Source organism: Mobula hypostoma, chromosome 17 (assembly GCF_963921235.1).
Source record: "Mobula hypostoma chromosome 17, sMobHyp1.1, whole genome shotgun sequence".
Taxonomy (NCBI): Eukaryota; Metazoa; Chordata; class Chondrichthyes; order Myliobatiformes; family Myliobatidae; genus Mobula; species Mobula hypostoma.
In genome coordinates this window covers 32,631,793-32,648,374 of record NC_086113.1, presented here as the reverse complement: position 1 = coordinate 32,648,374, position 16,582 = coordinate 32,631,793, and the positions used below count along the sequence as shown (strand labels likewise).

At 39.7% G+C, this 16,582-nt stretch overlaps 1 protein-coding gene across 2 annotated transcripts in view; it reads left to right on the top strand.

The window, feature by feature from the left end:
• tert (telomerase reverse transcriptase) overlaps nucleotides 1-16,582 on the top strand; it is a 55,107-nt gene that overhangs the window by 5,123 nt on the left and 33,402 nt on the right. For both annotated transcript variants that reach the window (XM_063069681.1, XM_063069682.1), the window contains exons 3-9: nucleotides 1,007-1,202; nucleotides 4,503-4,692; nucleotides 6,657-6,830; nucleotides 8,456-8,617; nucleotides 12,767-12,862; nucleotides 13,117-13,202; nucleotides 15,828-15,941. In XM_063069681.1, coding sequence (XP_062925751.1) covers nucleotides 1,007-1,202; nucleotides 4,503-4,692; nucleotides 6,657-6,830; nucleotides 8,456-8,617; nucleotides 12,767-12,862; nucleotides 13,117-13,202; nucleotides 15,828-15,941 — 1,018 coding nt within the window. The remainder of the gene's footprint in view (nucleotides 1-1,006; nucleotides 1,203-4,502; nucleotides 4,693-6,656; nucleotides 6,831-8,455; nucleotides 8,618-12,766; nucleotides 12,863-13,116; nucleotides 13,203-15,827; nucleotides 15,942-16,582) is intronic.

Here is a 16,582-nt window from a genome sequence, read left to right as displayed (position 1 = left end):
GTGACGTGTGCACGCGTGTACGTGTGGATTTTTTTCCACAAATCGGTTTTGCCTTCATCTTCCCAACTACGCTGTACATACATTATTTCTACTTTATATAGGCTGTGTATTTATCATATCATTCCCGCTTTTACTATATGTTAATGTTATTTTAGGTTTTATGTGTTATTTGGTAGGTTATTTTTTGGGTCTGGGAACGCTCAAAAATTTTTCCCATATAAATTAATATTAATTGCTTTTTTGCTTCACGCCATCTCGGCACGAAAGGTTTCGTAGGAACGCTCTACCTTAGCGGGGGAAATACGGGACAAGGGTGATCCCGTATGGGGCAAACCAATTTAGCCCAATATACGGGATGTCCCGGCAAATACAGGTCAGTTGGCAACCCTATGTTCAAGTTCAACAGTGCGTGACAGGGAATGAGGAAAGGTGCAGCTGACTCATATGGTTTCCTCATGGCCCGGTAGCACATGCTGTGCGGCCCGCTGGTTGGGGACCGCTGGGTTAATTGGTCAAGTGCATGTTATTGGTTGGTAGAGCCTTCTACCGTACTGTCACTAAATTAAAAAAAGGATATCTGCAATCTACTGATTTTTCACTATAGCGTGTTTCAAATAATCAGTTAATTGCACATTAATGTTTCTGTTTGAACAAAATATCCTAGAATAAGTTCAAATTTGGAGACTTCATCTTAAAGTAAGTGCGTAAAACACTTTCATTGTTACATATGGTTGAGGAAAACCAAGCATTCAGGAGATTGCAGAAGATGCTGTAAATGCTGGCAAGATGCAACTCTTCCATAAGCATGTTGGTATCTATCACAAAGTTTCTCCTAATCTTCCCTCCATGCTGTATTAGTGATTGTTGATTTAATCTGCTGATTTCATTGATATCTGGGTAAATAGTGGTTTTTCCCCTGTCATGTTATTTAAGCCCCTTCAGTAATGCTAAAACCTTTTAAATCTCTTTCCCTAACTGAAGAATAAAGGAATGTGTTATTTGCCAGCCCAGCACTTTGTCCCTGCGTCAGAACACCGGTTACGTGAAGATATCCTGTGTCGGTTCCTGTTTTGGCTAATGGACGTTTACGTGGTACATCTACTCAAGTCGTTCTTCTACATTACGGAGACAACGTTCATGAAAAACACACTTTTCTACTATAGGAAACGTGTTTGGAAGGAGGTGCAGAGGATTGGTATGCGGTAAGGAAAAGTAGTCATACTTATTAATGTTTTGCAAAAATTAGACCCTACACTCTTTCCAGTCATATTACATGGAGCCATAGTTGTTTATATCAATAAGTGGGAGACTTTAGTGCCTTGTTGTTCTGTTAAGTATTCCAAACATGCACCCACTAATCTTCTCCATTAGTCTTAACTGTTGGGCGCCACCCTTGCTACTGAGCTATAAGACTGTGAAACTCAAAGTCACTCCACCCCTCTGTACAAAGATCCACAGTGACATCCAAACGCGGGAGGGAGGGTTGAGTGTAATCCTCTTATAGTTACTATTCTATAGATTTCCTGAGTATGCCTGCAGGAAAATGAATCTCAGGGTTGTATATAGTGATATAAATGTATACCGTGATAATAAATTTTACTTTGAAATTTATGATCAAAGGACCTGTATGTCTCCATGTACAGCCCAAAGATTCTTTTTCTTACAGAAATGCTCAATAAATCCAATAACCATGATAGAATCAAGGAAAGACTGTAGCAACAGGGTGAATAAATAACCAGTGTGCAAAAGAAAATAAACTGTCCAAATACAAAAATAAAGAAATATAATAATAAATAAGCAATAAATATTGAAAGATGAGATGAGTCCTTGAAAGTGAATCCATAGGTTGTAGGAACAGATTAGAGATGGGACAAATGAAACTGAGTGAAGATTTCCCCTCTGTTTCAAGAGCCTGGTGGTTGGGGTGGGAAATAACTGTTCCTGAGCCTGGTGTGTGAGTCCTGAGGCTCTTGTACCTTCTCCCTGATGACAGCAGTGAGAAGACAGCATGAGCTGGGTGGTAGGGGACCCCTGGTGATGGAGATAGCTTTCCTACAACAACGCCCCCTGTTAATGTGCTCAACGGTGGGGAGGGCTTTACCCATGATAGCCTGAGCTCTCTCTACTACTTTTTGTAGGATTTTCTGTTCAAGGACCTTGGTGTTCCCATACCAGGCTGTGATGCACTCTCCACCACACATCTGTAGAAGTTTGTCAGAGTTTTGGATGTCAAACCGAATCTTTGCAAGTTCCTAAGGAATTAGAGGAATGTTGTGCTTTCTTCATAATTGCACTTGCATGCTGGACCCAGGTCTTCTGAAATTATAACGCCGAGGAATTTTAAGTTGCTGACCCTCTCCGCCTCTGATCCCCTGATGAGAACTGGCTGGTGGATCTCTGAGGTCAATAATCTTCCCCTTGGGTCTTGAAATTTGTTGTGCATGGAATTGTTTTGCACAGTTGAGAGCATTGGAGGAATTATATGTGACACAGGAAGAAGCAGGGTCAAGGTAGATTAGTGTCAGATTAACTTCCAATACCTGTACTTCAAACCTCCATGGTGATGTAGTTCCATCTTCTGCCACCAGGTGCCTTCATTGAGCTGCAAAGCCCCCGCTAATGCCTCCAAGAGAAAAATAAAATTTCTACTAAAATCACACATACGGTAACTGCTTTAAACTTGACAAATCGATACAAAATCACATTTGATTTTAGATTTTTGTTTTGTCCTCTTTCCTGATTTGCAATTACCTCTGGAGCTTTTTTTATTGGCCCCAAAGAACCGCGTCAAAAAGAAATAGAAGTATTAGTAGTAGGACGTCTTGGCTAAGGACTGCAGAATAGAACAATATCAGGTTGAACACTTGCATACATCAGTCGCAGTTTGTTTTTGCTGATTTCCCTCCGCAACCCAAAATATGTGAGCTTCTACTTTGAATGCAGACCTCCATTTGCAGGAAGGCCATGAATTCACATCTGTTTCAGAGACAATGCATCATGATGCATCTTGTCATTTAACTGCTTTTCAATCATGCTCATCCTTTCCAGGGTGGAAATGGCAAACACTAGAGGGCAGAACTTTCAAGTGGTGGGGTGGAATAAGTTTAAAGGAGATGTACACATGTAGGCAGATGGGATTAGTTTAAATTGGCATCGTGGTTGGCACAGATACTGAGAGCTAAAGGGCCTTTTTTCCTGCACTATATTCCATGCTGAAATGCTGATGTAACTTTTGCACAGGAAGGCTGATGGTCCTTGATTGTGTGGATTCCAACAGCAGATTAGCAACTTCAAATTTGTTGCTTGATCCAAACTTCAGAAGTTTTTGATCCATTTCCGCAATTTGGAAGAGACGTTGTTCTCATGTGATTCCTAATCTCATGTTTTCTAGCCAGGAGACATTCAGTTTAGCGACTGTAGAGGTATGATGAATGAGTCCTAATCTATGATGGGGTGGGTGGGGGGGAGCAGCTGGCAAGATCCCCTGCTTTCCTCTTTGCCTTTCCCTTTGATGCTCGGTGCTTCACTTTATGTTCTGATTTGTTCGCTTGCCTGGCTTACCGCACCTAGTTAGATCTACTGAGAAGGATTCCAGTCTTCCTGTCATCTTGCTAGAAGTTAATCAAGGCCCTGCAGTTGTTTCACATGAGCAGATTTATGTGGTTGAGTGGAATTTCACAATGGTGGCCCCCTTACAAATATTGCTACATACTTGGCTGTTCCTTGTAAACATTATACATTTCCAGATGCCTTCTAGAAGTACTGACGCCTCCCAGAAAACCCAGGATTAAAGTTACTAAGCCGCACAACATTCTAATAACAGCTTTCATCTCATGAGAAAGCTTTGTTACTCCAGGTTACTCTATGGATTGGCCTGTAATTGGAACTAGGTAAAATTTTATCTGTGGAGAGATTGTATCCATTTGAGAAGGCTTTTCCAATATGGAGAGGCGGATGACAATGAGCTAAGTATTCCAGAATTATTTACTAAAATTCAATCTCGTCACTAAAGGTTTGGGGAGTATTTGGGGATGCATTTATACTGCTAATTGGTTGAAATGGATTCTGATCTGATTAATCTTCCTGTTATCATGCTGAGGGTGAATGCCAACGTCAGTCCCTTTTACTTTATATCGAAACTTTGTTGGCGGTTGAATTGCTAATCCCAGGGTGGTATTAAAACACACTAGCAGAAATTGGCTGACTGGCTCATAGTGAAGTCTTCCATAAGTATTCACACTCTATATATTTAAATGACCAGTGCCTTTATACATGGATGATGGTTTGTCCCAAAGAATAAGATTAAGTTTTCAAATGGCAGTGTATTAAGGCTGCAATCCAGAATTGAGACTGATGATTGTAGTGTGATACAGCAATGTATACAAAGTCTCATTTCTAAGTCACTTATCCTGTCACACTAAAGCATTAATTTTACATGCATATAATGTACTGATGATAATGTATTAGAAAAGTGATTTGTTTCCTTTTGCATGCACCTGCAGAAATCATCTAGCAAAAGTACAACTACAGCCAATTTCATACAAGGATGTGGAACAGAAACTCCAGCAGAAGAGCACAGCACCCCCTTCCAGTTTACGGTTTATTCCGAAGAAAAATGGCTTGCGGCCAATTGTGAAAATGCGAAATATAGCAGGATCAAAGTCTTCTGGGAAAGGCCGAAATCTCAACTGGGTAAGCACCGTCTCTTGTCCTTGTGTTGTCTCTGCTGAACATTAGTATGAAATATCGCATAGCTGCCAAATAATCTTTTAAGTCTGCTGCCAAACTTAGTTCATCATTACCCATTGAACATATAACATTACGACTCTGTGTTTAGAATGACGTTTCCGGATGTGTCTGTTCAGCCTGGGATATTAAACCTGAAGCTTATTCCACCTTCTAGATAGAGTCTGAAGCTCCTATGATACTAACTGAAGGAGTGCATTGTGGCGGCCAGTGTTATCCATTAACCAACACTACTAACACAGAATACTTTGCTGCTGTGTCATTGAGGTTGTAGAGCCTCACTGTACAGAAAATGCTTGCAAAACTTTTTGCATTTCAACTGCGACACACTTTCGAGTTGCTTGATTAGCTGTAAAATGTTGCGGGTGTCCACGGTCAGGACTGTACATATTTTTTTCTCAGTGTGATGATGCCAGGAACAAGTAGAAACATTTTATTTACAAGGCCCAAGCCTAGACATGGATTAGTTGTGATTTTTGTCTATAGAATGTTTATGTACAACAGTTATAGCATTGACATGTACAGCTGCCAGTATATCCTTGCCCTTTATAAATAACATGTTACTCCGTAAATAAATGGCGACTGTGCATTGGAGCTGTTTACCTCACACAACCTTGCACCAATGCCAACTTGAGTTGCTATTTCCACTCTGCCTTCTCCCATCTGCCTATGACTTCTAACCTGGAGCTAACTATTCCTTGCTAGCTCTTTACCCCCCCCCCCCCACCTCATACTCTTTATATTGGGTATCTCCCCTCTATCTTTCAGTCCAGTTGAAGGTTCTCAACCCAAAACATCGATTGTTCTTTCCCCTCCGTGGATGCTGCCTGACTTGCTTAGTTCCTCCAGCTTTATCTGCGTTTCTCAGGCTTCCACATTTTGGTACATCATCACACACCACACAGCAGTACTGTTGTAATAATCTTTAAGTGATCTGGTCAATAAGTTTGCTATCTTTTAAAGAAATTGTTTTTATGTGAATGTATTGCTAGGGCATTGTGAGATTGAAACGTCAGACTGTTGAGGGGTGGCTAAAATTCCCCCCTAACGTTAGCAGGCCAGTGGGATTTGTATGAAAATTAGACGTGTAAGAATTATTGAATACAGTATCGCTGCTTGTGCAGAGGTGTTGATCATTGGGGATTAGTCTAGTGTCCCTAGGCATGAGCTGTCTCACTCACTAGGCCTTAGTAATGCAGCAGACACTTTAAAAAAAAATTAATGCTGTGCCTTTTTAAAAAATTTCTGCAACCATCCTGCTGAATATTCACAAATACTTTCAATTTTCAATTCATCGTGATAGATCTTTGCATGTTTCATGACCAGCATACCATCAAGCAGCATATCTTCACTCTGATGCTGACAAATCCACTCTTTCAATACACAGTCGAGATCTTTATTTCTCGCTTTATCAGTGATTTTCTATTTTTCAATGACTTTTGTCATTTACATATGTTAGGTCACTTCTCAGAACTGTCTGTAGTGTGCAAAGACCTGCGTTTTGTCGGGGAACCTTCCCAGCTCCTTGTCGATTTCTCCATTTGTGATGTCATGTCAGCGCACAAAAAAGTTTTGGAGGTTTTTGGATTTTGGAATTTTGGATAAGTGGTACTCAACCTGTATTTAACTGTACAACCTATTACTTACTGAACAGACAAGATACATGCCACAACAATTTTTATTTTGATTTTTTTTCTTTTCAAATTTTAATCTTTCTCTATGAAATCACTGGATTCTTTTAGGGCGATATTGCAAACTTCTCATCATTTATATTTGTTTCCTATTTTTATATTATGTATTACATTATATTCTAGCTAATGCCAGCCAGTTGTTTCAGAATGTATAGCTGTTACTTGTATTTGTAAGCATTAAGTGTTCTTAAAATTGTTGTTTTTTTTTTGTGCCAACAGACTCAGCTGAAAGTCCTTTTTGACGTCCTGAATTACGAATGTCAACAGAAACCGTCCCTAAAGAGCTGCTCTGTGTATGGACTTGATGACATTTATAAAGCATGGAGGGAGTTTGTGTTACAGAATTTGAAAGCTGAAAAAGTGAGCAGGGGGCATCCTTATTATTTTGTCAAAGTGAGTTCAAAGACCTCCCATTACATTGGACTAAATGATGTTTACTTTGTTGCAATAGTGATCTGGTGATTTAATGGATAATGTCCTTCTGCATCGTTAACGTACTGGGGAAGCATTAGCTCAGATTATCCTGAGTGGGCTCATCACTTACTTTTGCATAGAATTTCCTTTCTCTAGATTCAGAATACTGATCTGGTTGTCACCTTGCATGTTGCTGTCTACCTGCACTACACTTTCTGTTCTCGCCTCTGTTATTTAAACTTGAACTACCTCAGTACACCGTGGTAATGAATTGGGTCTGTTGGATGGCATGCAAGACAAGTTGTCTTATATTACTGTACCTTGGTACACGCGACAGTTTCAAACCAATTTACCAGATGATGTTTGAGCTAAGCAGCATTGCCCATTAATTGCCCTCAAAAACAACAGAGCCTCCGAGATGGGCCAAAGTAAGCTGTCCCAATGATGTTTTCCGGAAGCCTTGAGCTGATGGCAAAGTTCCTCGTCTCCCAGAACTACCATATATTGGCAAAAAATGCTCAGCTAGCTCAGTGTCATTGGAAAGAGGAACAGAAATAAGAGAATTTTGGCTCTGAGGAAGGGTCTTGGACCTGAAATATTAACTGTTTCTCTTTCCACAGACGCTGCCTGACCTGCTGTCTGTATCCAGCATTTTCTGTTATGACTTCAGATTCTTAACATCTGCAGTTTTGTTTTGACATCTATGAAAACTGCCAAGGTTCATCAGTATTTCTGAATATCGCTCACATTTGTAAACAAAGATTATTAAAAATAAAATAAGCAAATATAGTATTTATTAAAAACATAGTATCCTCTAGCAATATATTTTAAATATTTTTCTATAATTAAAAGCATTAAACCAAGCCCAAATAATTAAAGCTTCAACATAACGAACAATAAAAGTAACCAGAAATTTGTGGACCTTCTGCATTCACATGATATTCTTGAATCCTATCAGTACTTGTACTGAGAGATTCCACATAGGTCTGCCAACAAAATCCAAGGCATTAGTTTCTGAATTATTGGCCTGGGTTTTGTTGGCAGGCCTATACCTCCTGAAAAGGTATAATACATTTGAGAATATGATAATTACCACTTAGTAATGCATCTTTAAATATTATGTACTTGTATTGATGTTCTAACTCTTGAGACAAGGTTTTTACAGTGAACCAAATTGAAATGGCTGGTTTGAAAGCTGCAGAGTATATTGTGCTGAAGAGTTGGGCATCTCTAACCTGTCATATGTCGGCGGTGTTGTACCATTCTAATAAAGCAAAAGTATCTGCTTGTCAGTATCAGATACTGGCGCAATCTGGAGAATACAAAGAGCATTGTATCTATGTACCTTCCTTGATGTTACTGTCATATTCCGTCTGTTGTGTTGTCCCAGGGCCAAACCAGACCATTAGTATTAGCTTCACTGCTCAATGGTGATTTTCTTTTCATAATTATTGAGGAAATTTGTGCTACATTATTATGAAGCTGGTTACCATTAGCCGAGTTGCACACAAATTGCAAATAGTCATTTAACCAATTCTGTTGTAAGTTGTATGAGGAGGCTATATTGTGCTGGAGAGTTAAGTTTCAAGCCGTTCTTCTTGCAGGCAGATGTTACTGGTGCCTATGATGCTATTCCACATGCCAAGTTAATGGAAGTCATTTCAGGCATACTGGATCTCAAAGTACCAGAGAACTATTGTATACGGCGCTATGCAAAAATCTGGGTGGATGCTGCTGGACAAGTTAGAAAGACATTTAAAAGACAGGTAAAGACTCAATGTTGTGTGTATGGGTGTTAACTGAGGACCAGTGATCTAATTGCTTCGAACATTATCATCATTCTGTGCAGTGCTGTATGACATGGGGAATCGTCTTTATAACCATAATTGTTCTTGGCAATTTCTTCTACAGAAGTAGTTTGCCATTGTCGCCCTCTGGGCAGTGTCTTTACAAGACAGGTGACCCCATTATCAGTACTCTTCAGATATCGTCTGCCTGGTGTCAGTGGTTAAATAATCAGGGCTTCTGACATGCACTAGCTACTCATGTGACCATCTACTGCCTGCTCCTATAGCTTCATGTGAGCCTGATCAGGGGGTTAAGCAGGTGCTACACCAGGGACCTGCAGGCTAGTGGAGGGAAAGAGTGCTTTCTACCTCCTTTGGTAGAGATGTATCTCTACCCTGGCACTCTTAAGATGGCCTGTATTATACCCAGTCTTCTGGAAAGGCAGATAAATTAATGGCTTTGCTGGAGTAAGACCAGTAGAAGGGTATGATGTCATACAGTATTTTAACAAGAAGTTGATCAATAGCTGACGCCTTCAATTTGAAAAAATTTGTTGTTATAAGCCTCCTTTGTGTACATGTATGGATCATTCACCCACCCACGTTACGCTGAATGAAACAGTGAAATCAATATAAATCCATTGATTTTTTTTTTGTTCCATATACAGAAAAGGTGCAACTCATTTCTTGAAATAGATCTTTTATTGTCATATATGTAGAGTATCTACATTACTATCCTAAATCAATTTTGAAGAATGCAATAGAATAATCTGTCCTTTAGATGAAAAGCTGTGTGGACTCACTGGAATAATTCTGTCATTGTAATAGTGTCATAAGTGGTATTCTTTTGCATTACTCACAACCTGTACATGTGGGTACTACTTGCTCCAAATCTGTATCTATAGTTGCCCAAAACACAAACTCTGCCTCCACAGCTCTGATGATTCCAGTGCATTTGTTGCTCAGATATAACTTTTTCCTTGATAAGATTTGAAATGACTGCGTGATCTCCCCATTAGGGACATGTTGTTAATTCAAATCCCATGATTGGAGGATGATCATAAAACTTCTGTAGGACCCTTGCCCAAAATGTTCCGACTTAACAACATCGGTGCTTGTCACTGAAAAGTCTTTGTCCTTGATTTAAAAAGTGAAAATGAACTTTCACTACCAATATCAGACGTTCATGTGGTAATCTGGATGCTCCGTCAGCCCAAGCAGTGTACACCTGTCTACTCAATTTCTAGACTTAGTTGCATTTCTTTAGCATTATTTGCTAATTCATTCCAGTGAATTCCACTCCAACCACTGTTATCTCAGTACTTTAACCACTGAACCATGCCTTCCATTGAATCAATGCCAAGAATTTAAAAATTCATCCTGAATAAGTCCTGAAGGTAGATAATTGAACTGCTTGTCAAATGTGTTCTTCTTCATAATGAAACTGTCTGTTGCAGTGTCAGTCTACATTTTTCATGACTTACCATTAATCAGATCTACTTCACTGCAGTGTAGATACCATATAAAATAAATACTGTTATCTACAGCATTGTAATACTCTAGATTCTCATTTGTGAATTCTTATGAGAAATTTCTCTCAAAGATCAAATTAAATTTATTATCAAAATAAAACTAAGTCACTGTACGCTACCTTGAGATTCATCACCCTCGAATGAGGACCGGCTCATGGACCTTGCGCAACTTTGTCTGGTAGTCAATAATCTCCCTCCTATATGCCACGTATTTGTCACCACTTTGAATCAGCCTTCAACAGTTGTCAGCAAACTCAACTAAGGCATTGAAGCTGTACTTTGCTACGCACTCATAGGCATAAAGTGAGTAGAGCTGAGGGTTAAGTAAACAGCCTTGTGGTGCATCTGTGCTGATGGTGATTGTGGAGATCTCTGTGTGCTGATGTTGCATTGGAGACTAGACTCCCATCAGTTGTCTTTTACAAACTCTTGTTGTATGTCCATTATTCTGACGTGAGTAGTGCTTTGACTCTTTGAGGATATAGGTTGCATGTGGAATGACAGCTGATACATCTGTAACAGTGTCCCAGGCTGCTTACAGTCATGTTGCCCTTGTTTCTGAATTTGACTTTTGTTTGTTGATCTTTGACCTAATGTACATCTTTCACTGGCACTTGACAGAACTTACTTTTACTCTCCTCTGTCATCTCTGAGGAAGTCACGACACTGCATATAAAATCAAATGTAAGGATTTCATATCTAACTGTTTCAATTGCTGTCTGTCTTCTCAAGCCAGAGAAAAATATTGTGGCAAAGTACATGATCTGAAAGCTTTCCCAAGTTGCAATATCTTAGTGTCATGATGCATGGTTGATGAACTAAATTCATCACTCTGTTTTCTTCAAACCATGTGGGTTGGCACATTCTTGGAGCCAGAATTCCCTCATGCAATGAGGTAATTGTAGCTTTCTGTGGAGCCCCTATGATACTGACTGTATGATACACCTCAGAGACAGTTTCCAGAAATAATACTGTTTTCTTATTCCCTCACTGCCCCATGCAGTGCCCAAGCACTTTCTCCAATGTCTTCCAGCACAAGGATATTACTGGTCACAAAAAAATACATTAGTCTGCTTGTTAGATGTGAATGATTTGCATACGCAGTGATAGGCCCTAGGCTGCCTATGAAGCTACTTGTGTTTGAATCTCCATATTCTTTCCTGTCAAAATTGTGTAGCTCTACTCATGCTGTTTGTGTCCTTGCACTTTTACAATCATCGTCATGTGCCACGTCGAATGATGTGGATGATCATGGTCTTCCATCTGTCTTTAATCTGAGAAGGTATAATGAGCGCTTCAAAACCTTTGTCTGTCCATACCTTGATGTAACTTATGAATGTTATGCGCTGTTGACTGCGACTTTTTCTTCCATCAATTTTTCCCATCACTGCAAGATGTTCAGGCTTCTCCTTCCTCGGTATATGTCCCAGAAATTCCAGCTGCCGTTTCCTGATAGATGATATCAGCTCTCTTCTTATTCCGGCTTTTTGCAATACTACTTCTCAAGAAAACACATTTCTGCAGCTTTGAGGCCTCCCTGATCTTGCTTTGATATTGTCCAACAGTCGCTTTCGTATGATAGTGTGGAATGAACATAGCACAACACCCTGAGCTCTGTCCATTAGGCCACACAGTCACGCACCATCCTTTGCAAATTGCACTGCCCTCCTTGCTGTAACTTTCAAAAGTAGTGGCTGGAAGATTTTCCTGCAAACCCTGCTTCTTGATATTTCACTTGGGACTTGTTCAAAGTGAACCAACTTAGCCTTCAGTCAGGAAATCATATAATCAGGAACCATTTTATATAAATTTTGCTGCTTTTCAAATAAATGCCATGTTTAGTGGTTGATGCTGCTCTCTGCATTTCCCTTGTAGTTTTTGTGCTGTGAAGATCATGTTCATTGTCGCCAGATAGATAGAAACCACACTGCACTTTGGGGAGAAGTTGTTTGAGGTGATGAACACAGTTTTTAAACTTTTTTCAGACTGTTCCTGATTTGGTTGTGTTTTCTGATGTGAACTCTATTGCATTCCTGCCGTTACTTTCGCAAAGAAAGTTGCTTCTTCCTGATGATTTTTTTAAAAAAAAGCAAAACACCGGAAATACTCAGCATATTAAGCGTTACTTGTAGAGAGAGAAATAGAGGTCATTGATTTTCATCTCACCTGAGAAGAATCAATCATAATTAATAACTTTCTTTCAACTTTGACTGGTTCTGATGAAAAGGCATTGACCTGAAAGGAGAACTATGTTTCTCCCTGTGCCAATGCTGCCTGACCAACATTTCCTCTTTTTTTTCAGTTTTCCAACTAAAAACCGCAGAATAATTTTACATTTTCAATCATAAAAATGTTCAACTAGATATTGGTGACTTTTTAAAAATTATGTGCTTACTTGAACGATTAGAAATATATAATCCAATTTTAATGTCACTTCATCATTATTTACTGATTTCCTTGTCTTTATGCTTACTAGTTTCTGGCTATCCATTATGTAAGGATATTAGTTCATTACAGTTACCTCACTGTTGTATCTCTTTACATTTTCAAATAATAATGTAACTTTTGCCCTTCTGACTTGTATTAATATATTCAGGTTTCCACTTTGATGGATCTAATGACAACCATGAAGGAATTTGTGTCACATCTACAACAGAAAGACTGTCTGCAAAACACTATACTGGTAAACCAGGTAAGGAAGCTTTGCTTATGTCCACCTTTTCAATATACAAACAATTCTTATTTGTTCAGAAGCATTCTTAGGCATTGTATCTTTTTGTTCTTCACGAGTGCCTAGTGTATGTAAAAACACTGAATAACAACTTGGCTTTTCTTGCAATTTATCAGCTCAAACCATCCTGATGTTACCTGCCTTGTGCAATTTGAAGTGTGCACGTGCATGACTGGTGAACTTGGCCTTTATCTCAGAGATGTTCTCTTATGCAGGGTTTAACACTAAATCAGAACTCTGAAGACGTGTTCACCTACTTCAAGCAAATGATCGAAAGCAACATTATCAGTATTGGGGGCAAGTAAGTAAAATGCTCTCAAAGTATTTGGCTGGCGGCCAGATTCACCATTTCATGAGGTGTAGCTTTGCAGAGAGATCAATCTGCATTGAATACACTTAAGTTTGCTGACAGGTGGTATCTTTAGCTTAACAAATGATGGTCAAGATAATGATTTACTTACTATTTTTATTTTTTTCTTCTGTATTATCATGTATTGCATTGAACTACTGCTCCTAAATTCACAAATTAAGTTCACAAAGATAATAAACCTGATTCTGATTCTGTTACGTTCTGTTAATTGAGACTGCAGTATTGAATACCAGAAATACAGACTGCCACCGAGGTGAATGCAGTGGGTTTTCTACAAAGGCATAACCTTCAATCGAGGTTATTCCCTTTGTAGAAAAATTACTGCATTCACCTTGTACTCAAAACTACAATTTACACTTGTAAATGTGCTAAACCAGCTCGATGAATTTATTCTGATGTTACAACTCCACAGCACCATAAGGCATTCCCATCACTAGAACGGGAAATGTCCCCCTCATTTCCTTGCTCAGAAGCAAGTTCCCATTATTGCCAAGAGATTCCCACAAGTGTGGGAGCAAGTATAGCCAATAGAAACTGCATTTTTAATTAGCTCGGAGCAAGGACCTTAAGGAGCATTCAATGAGGAATACATCCAGATTGTGCAGAAGAATGAGGCAGGTGATATTAATTCTAAACATGAGATTCTGCAGATGCTGGAATATTAATTCTGCTTAACGGCAGTGTAGTAGTTAACACAATGATGTACGGCAGGGGTCCCCAACCTTTTTTGCACTGCGGACTGGTTTAATATTGACAATATTCTTGTGGTCCGGCTGACCCGGGGGTAGGGGGTGTTCAAGTAGGGTTAAACTCACCTCAACATGTCTTTTACAGTTAGGGTTGCCAACTTTCTCACTCCCAAATAAGGGACAAAAGTAGCAGTCAAATCCTGACGAAGGGTCCCGCCTGAAATGTCGACTGTACCTCTTCCTATAGGTGCTGCCTGGCCTGCTGCGTCCCGCCAGCACTTTTTGTGTGTGTTGACGGGACTCTTGTGTTTACCCCGAGAAAGTTCCTATAGGTGCTGCCTGGCCTGCTGTGTCCCGCCAGCACTTTTTGTGTGTGTTGACGGGACTCTTGTGTTTACCCCAAGAAAGACTACCATGACCATGAAGCCTTGCAGGGGCACCTGTGTGCGCATGTGTGACGTGCACATGCGCATACGTGCCAATTTTTTTTCCCCACATATCGGTTTTGGCTTAATCTTCCAGATTACACTATATGTACATTATTTCTACTTTATATAGGCTGTGTATTTATCATTCCTGCTTTTACTATATGTTAGAGTTATTTTAGGTTTTATGTGTTATTTGGTATGATTTGGTAGGTTTTTTTTGGTCTGGGAACGCTCAAAAAATTTTTCCCATATAATTTAATGGTAATTGCTTCTTTGCTTCACGCCATTTCGGCATGAAAGGTTTCATAGGAACACTCTACCTTAGTGGGGGATATATGGGACAAGAGTGGTCCCATATGGGACAAACCAATTTAGCCCAATATAAGGGATGGCCCGGCAAATATGGGACAGTGGGCAAACCTATGTTCAAGCTCAACAGTGTGTGACAGGGAATGAGGAAAGGTGCAGCTGACTTATATTGTTTCCTCACAGCCTGGTAGCACATGCTTTGCGGCCCGGTGGTTGGGGACCGCTGATGTACAGTACCAATAACACAGGTTCAATTCCCACTACTGCCTGTAAGGAGTTTGTACATTCTCCCTGTGACCACATGGATTTCCTCCGGGTGCTCTGGATTCCTCCCACAGTCCAAAGGCGCACCAGTTGGTAAGTTAATTGGTCATTGTCAATTGTCTCCTGACAGACAGCCAGATAAACAAATTAATTGGTTAATTGATTAATTCATCTGTGAAAGAGGCCGGATCAAGTTTAAATAAAACTCAGCCTTTGTTTTGAAGTGGATAAGTGAATTTTCTGGTTTGTTTGTTTATTTGTGATGCTTCAGGAAATAGGCCCTTCCGGCCTTTAGAGCCGCATCACCCCGCAATCCCCTGATTTAATGCTACCCTAATCATGGGACAATTTATAATGACCAATTAACCTACTAACTGGTACATCTATTGGATAACCTGCTGCTGCAAAAAACAAACATTCTCAATTTTCAGTACTAAATGGTTATTTTCTGCAGAGCCAGATAAAACCAATGGTCTTTTCTAGTTCAGTGATTAAATTGGCATTATGCTAGCTTACCTCAAGCAATAAAAAGTGTTTTCCTATGAAGTTAAAAGCTTAGTTTTGACACTCAATTAAAATTTCTCTTGCAAAAGTCAATGAAGTATATATATATGCAGATATCTTTTATCAAGGGTGGTGCATGGTTGATGTTGCCTGTATCTGAGACTGGATGGAATGTTCAGAGGTTTGTTTTATTAAATGTCTCCATAAATACTCTTCAAAAACTGCTAAATCATTTCTTGAATTTGAAAATCAAAAGTACTTGCACTAAAATCTAAAACGTATGAAAATAATTTGTTTTTGTATTATAAGTAATTTGAAATAGAGTGCCGTTTGGTCTCAGTAGCTTCTTTTTGTTGTATCAGGTATTATGTGCAGTGCTGTGGAATACCACAGGGTTCTCTGGTCTCAGCCTTGCTTTGTAGCTTATGTTATGGGGACATGGAGAACAAACTCTTAAGTGGAATTCAGGAGGATGGGTAAGTTCTCCGCTCCTTTTCTCTAGCTTTGGACTTGTTTAAAACTGGACCTGAATATTTCTGACATCTTTGCCAGAATGATCAGATTCTGCTCTAATTCCATCTGCAAGCTTGCAGACAGACATCCCACCTCTCCCGGAAGTTCCGAGAGTCTCCCGCATATCGACAGTGGCTCCCTGACATCCGCAAATTATATACAATCTCCCGGAAATCAATTTTTTTTTTTGAAAGGGAGAGGGAGGGAGGGAGAGAGACTGCAAGTGACAGAGACACAGAGAGAGCATCCTGATTGGTCTCTCTTTGTGCTAAGTAGACCTATCAGTTTTCTCTGTGGGCGGGCTTTACAGTCGATTTAAAGGGGTTTAGAGCGGGATTTAAATTGGAGCGAAATTCCAAAATTATCTGCAAAGCCATCTTTAAAAACGTGCTCACTGCAAGCAAATTCTTCGGGGTTTTTTTTCCCTGAAACACTTCCACTTACAGGTACATCGAAGCCCACGATGGGCTGGGTTTCAGCGCAGCCGTTTTCAGAAGAAAAACCCATTTTAATAAATACCCAGCCACCACCGAGGTCTCATCATTAGGACAGTGAACTGTTTACCTGTGCTGTGCACTTTATATGCATTTTGAATTACACTTTA